Here is a 5,041-nt window from a genome sequence, read left to right as displayed (position 1 = left end):
AGTAGTATTAGTTCTTCTCATTACTGTGTTAATCATGAAGGGCGCTGTCGGAGCTTATGGAACTGTTAGAAACTGGACCGACATTAATACCAATGTAGAATACTATGGCTTCCCGTATGTTGTTTGGGTTAAAGGCCAAAATCCAGTCTTGAAGACTGTTGAAGCACCATTGCATAGTGAAGATGACAAACATTGTGCCAAATAATATTCAAGACTCAATGGTGTTCAAAATAAATATGGATAATGAAAATTAATTATCAACTTTCAGTGTACTTTAATTGGTACTATACATATACATTTGTAGGTAATTTATTGTACTGTCAGCATACATCATGAAAATGTAAAATTCAATTTTATGTGCAGAAATCTACTTTGCAAGATAAAATAAACATTAAAAATAATAATTTTGTATGTGATGAAAATTTACACAACAAACAAGATACATGTAATAATAACACACAATCCTAATATTTATATTAATTCATTTTACTATCTATGACTAGTGTCCATTCTTTTTCTAATTGCTCCAGAAGTCACATCAGAGTCTTTCCTTGGAAATGGATTATAAGCAGGTGAAAGGTCTCTTGCTCGCCTAGGTGCAGAGTCTGGAAATGGTGAGTTATCTCTACTTCTTTGCTTAAACTCTGTTGCAGCTAATTCATCTGACACTCCTGTAGTAGCTAGTGTGCTAATAGAAGGTGAAGGAACAAGTCCTGTAGGTAGTGGTCCTTGAAAATCAACCACATCAGAGTGTAGTGAGCCAAGATATATATGAAATCGATTAAACTGCAGTGGACATGTATAAAATGAGTGACATAACAATACTAACTCACTTCAAATTGTAAAAACTCCAATTTTTCAAACCAAATCTAAAATTTTTTTTGAATACATTTACCGTTACGTGTTGTACATTAAACTCACACTTGATTTCTTATTCTTTGTAGCAGTAGCCTTGTATGCTTGATGCTCCTCTAGTTCTTTCTGAATAGATTTAGCCTTTGAGTAAAATTAAATGACATGCCGAAAATTCATAATCAAGGCATAGTCCATCATAAAAAACTTACTTTTGATTCATAATACTGCTTTTGCTGTTCCTATAAGGGAATGCATCATCTCTCTACATTATCTATATTACCTCTGTATTTTTTGTTGGAGCCAATGGAAAAGTGGGTCTTTGAAAGCCAGAGCTACAAGTCACGAAATATTATTTTAGTAATACCATGAAGGCAGTACCTGGAGCCAATAGGTGCTGCTAAAGGAGGTGCTGAATATATTGCAGCAGCTTTGTTGATGGACAAAATCCACTGTTGTGAATCATGAAAATCACTAATCAGAGTTAAAAACAAAACAAAATAGAGCTCCACTAACTTGGCCTGCAGAAGGAAAGCATGCCAATCTGAAGTTGTAACTCTAATGACTGCACTTTTCTTGTGATAATCTGCTGCTGTCATTGCCAAGCAGTGTGTGATGACTACTGCATTTGAGGTATCAGTCAACTGTAGCTGACCACCAGGCTTTAAAATAAAAGAAAATAATGCATGTACATTGTATCTACATACATGTGCATTTATATGCAACAAATAAACTTACTGGCACAAAATACATTAGGAATCCCTTAAGGAATACATAATAAGGCTTCCACTGTCGTTTCCCACGTGGAACTTTTTTATGTGGTGCATCCATGATATTTTTCTTTCTAATGTAGCCCTCCTTAAATATAGGAGCAGATTCTGGGAGCTCTACCTGTGCATAACAAAACGTAACACAGGGTCAAAATTAATACTGTGAAGTGGAAACATGAAATGAAACTTGCATTACAAAGGTTGTTTGAATGTTAAAAGTTTTTGATAGTAACTGAGTAGAACATTAATATGACTGAATAAAAAAAGCAACATGTACATGTACATGTACAGCTGTCAAAGCAATTAAATAAATAAAAATTATAAGAACATACAGCACACTGATTAAGAAGTAGCATGGTGTTCAATAAAACTTGTCATCATAACAACACATGCATGCAAACACACAGGAACACACACAGACACAGACACACACATTCACAAACTAGATTACCTTGCTGACTCTAAACTCAGCAAAAAATATTTTGTTTGACATCTATTTGTATTGAAAATTAATTGAACAAAAACAATCAATAAATTGAAGGGTAACAACATGGTAAGTCTGACACAAAAGTTCCTGCATATACATTACCTAACTCTGCCTTATGATTTGAATCATTCGATCATCATAAAATTGCAAGATAGAAAAGAAAAGCAATACCACATGATGTACTTTTAATAAAACAATTTGACAAGCTTCACTAAATACTTAAGTCATGTCTCATCTTTGAAATTAATATCCACTACAATCAAAACTTTGTTAATACTAACACGTATGGGGCAGCCATCATTGTCGTTTTAAATGGAGGTGTTCTTAAATCAGAGGTTCATCTGCGCTGATTATACAAAAAACTGTCATTTTTGATGTGCATTAATTAGAAAATCTATTGTATGGGCTGTGTTTGTCTTATTAATTTGTACACGTGTACATGAGATGTTTGGGAGACAGTAAATGTTGCCTGTTACAAAGAATAGAGAGGTTCTGCTATACAGAAACTCCTTAACACAATACCCAATGGCCTTCTTATGGCTGGGACAGGAGCAACTGTGCATTATAGAGAGGAGCCCAGTCAGCCACTAATCAGGGGTTCATTTTAGATGTTTGATTGTATTCCCATGCTATGGAACTTATAGAGACCTGTAACAAATTTTTTTTGACGAAAATAAGTTTTAACTTGGGCCAAATTTGTGGTGTACTTGAATCATATGTTGTTTAAAATTGTTATTTTTATAAATTTAAAGACTAGCTATACCATATACCTAAAAGCTTTGGTGGCCCAAAATTTTCATGCAATTCCAGACTGATTCAAAATTCACAAAAATCTACAATAATCAATTTAATATGGTTCAACATGGCCAAAGCCAGAAAATCGTGAAAATTGAAATTACAAATAAAAGTTTTGGATGAATTTGTAAAAATTTTGGGCCATGAAAATTTCTTGCTACACTAACCTCTACAAATGTACCAGGAATTAATACATGATATAATCGAGTTTCTTCATCCTCTGCAGCACTGACTTCATCAGATTCAGCAACAACATCACTAAAAGACGCAAAACAATTCATACAAACAATTGAACATTACTAACAATCCAGACTCAAGTGGGTTCTTTCTAATACTTTCATATATTCTCTAAATGCAACAAGACAAGTTGATCAGTGACATCAACCAAAATCATGAACCTTAGATTTATCTTTAGGTAACTTAATTCCAATTTGCTCCAAGTTTGAAACAAACTGGCTAAAGGTCATCTTCGATCCTCCATGCTATAAGAACAAGTACAACAATGTACAATTAATCAAGAAACATACATCAGTGTGTAGGTCACTATTCAGCAAAAGTATGGCACATGTGATTCCATGTACTGTATCTATAGCAATAGATCAGAACAATTCAATTTAATGATCAATACCTTTAGATGCATAAGAAAAAGGATTACATTCAAAGTACCGCTCAGAAAAATGCATCATCACTCTTTCTCTTTCTTGAGTTTCTCCTGACATAGTGAATGTAGCAAGAAACTGACGCAGACATTCATCTAACTCCAGCTCTTCAAAATCAAAAAACTTTAAATACTCGTGAGCTGTTGCACGTCCAAAGTCTGAACTGCAGTAATGAAGTCATAACATACAAAGTAATTAAAAACAACTAACGTGTCAGCCAATTTTGCAGCCACTTCACTTTTTTTGAAACCATCCAACATATACAACTGCCTTGCTAAAGTGATGGCTTTGGAATGAGGTTGCTGCTTTTGACTTTTTCTTGAATATTTGGGTAGCATAGGTTGTGACAACTCAGAATTTAGCTATAAAAATGGAAAGTGCATGTACATCAAAACGTTTTTATGCCAACAGTTGTGAGAAAAAAAAGATGCAAGTGTTAGAATAAGTTAGATTTCAAAGGTAAAATGCACAATATAGGAGCATAGAAAGCTTGGTAAAAAGTCAAGCTGGTAAGAAGTACAAAAAGGTTGTTTAAATATATGTATGGTGGCTGTAATTTAAAATCTGTAGAAGAACATCAAAAGGCCGAGTATAGTTGATATGGTTTAACTAAACATAAACAAACATCACTCTTGTAGGTACATGTAGACATATACATACATTACATGTACATGTGCATGGGCCTGGTGCTAGAGATTTAGAATGTGTCCAAATGTAGTGACTTTTGTGAATATACAATGTACATGTAAATAAAACACTCTTATTATATAGGCGGTAGCCTATATGTAGGATTGAGGTAGGTTTTTCAAGATGGCGGCCGTTTTTATGATTTTCAAACACTTATAACTCTTTTATCTTACACTGTACAGCCTTATCAATGGCTTAGATGAGCTCTCCTTCACTGAGCGATTCTCCTGGTACCTTTTAAGTGGACTGTACTGTAGCGGGAGCTTTTTTGGAGAATAGGCCCAAATTCAAATTTCTGCAAAATTCTTCAGACTTTTTCTTCTTTCATCTTTCTTCTATCAACACGGAAATCTTTTAAGCCAGGGAACCGCTCGAGTTGGCTTTTACATCATTCCTTTGAGCTTGGGTCAAGGACTGGACATGTGGCTTCAAAAAGAAGCGAAGACAGAGAACAATGGAAGACAAATTCCAGCTGCAGCACCGCATGGGTTTGTGGTTTGACGCCATTTTAATTTATGCGCACGTGATCAGCATGAATATAATTAACCTAACCACATAATCATAACAAAGTCTAATTTATAAATTTAAGAAAAAAGAATGGAAACAAGTAAATAAAAAACATTAAAAATGGAAAAGTAGTAGGATTAAATTGTAAAAAAGTAAAGAAACAAGAGGGTACTTGCAAAGTGGTGTGCTAACAAATCCTACATCACTGCATGAAGAATATTACCTAAAAGCATTGTAATTATCCACACAGGCTACTACATGACAAACTATGAAGCCATGTCTTT

At 34.2% G+C, this 5,041-nt stretch overlaps 1 protein-coding gene across 1 annotated transcript in view; it reads right to left on the bottom strand.

Moving 5' to 3' along the window:
* Positions 1–235: 235 nt before the first annotated feature.
* The window catches only part of LOC100638669 (PH and SEC7 domain-containing protein 3-like), a 19,334-nt gene continuing 14,528 nt past the window's right edge, over positions 236–5,041 (bottom strand). Inside the window, exons 9-22 of the mRNA XM_020000974.1 lie at positions 3,774–3,925; positions 3,533–3,726; positions 3,432–3,490; positions 3,303–3,386; positions 3,209–3,252; positions 3,072–3,162; positions 1,591–1,743; positions 1,369–1,514; positions 1,234–1,326; positions 1,136–1,187; positions 1,065–1,094; positions 922–996; positions 834–869; positions 236–786 (exon numbers count right to left, since the gene is read on the bottom strand). Of these exons, the coding sequence (XP_019856533.1) occupies positions 490–786; positions 834–869; positions 922–996; positions 1,065–1,094; positions 1,136–1,187; positions 1,234–1,326; positions 1,369–1,514; positions 1,591–1,743; positions 3,072–3,162; positions 3,209–3,252; positions 3,303–3,386; positions 3,432–3,490; positions 3,533–3,726; positions 3,774–3,925 (1,506 nt within the window). The 3' untranslated portion in view covers positions 236–489. The remainder of the gene's footprint in view (positions 787–833; positions 870–921; positions 997–1,064; positions 1,095–1,135; positions 1,188–1,233; positions 1,327–1,368; positions 1,515–1,590; positions 1,744–3,071; positions 3,163–3,208; positions 3,253–3,302; positions 3,387–3,431; positions 3,491–3,532; positions 3,727–3,773; positions 3,926–5,041) is intronic.

This window comes from Amphimedon queenslandica, unplaced genomic scaffold (genome assembly GCF_000090795.2).
Source record: "Amphimedon queenslandica unplaced genomic scaffold, v1.1 AMPQUscaffold_13515, whole genome shotgun sequence".
Lineage (NCBI taxonomy): Eukaryota > Metazoa > Porifera > Demospongiae > Haplosclerida > Niphatidae > Amphimedon > Amphimedon queenslandica.
Note: the sequence above shows the minus strand (reverse complement) of the source record. Positions and strands in the feature narration are given on the sequence as shown.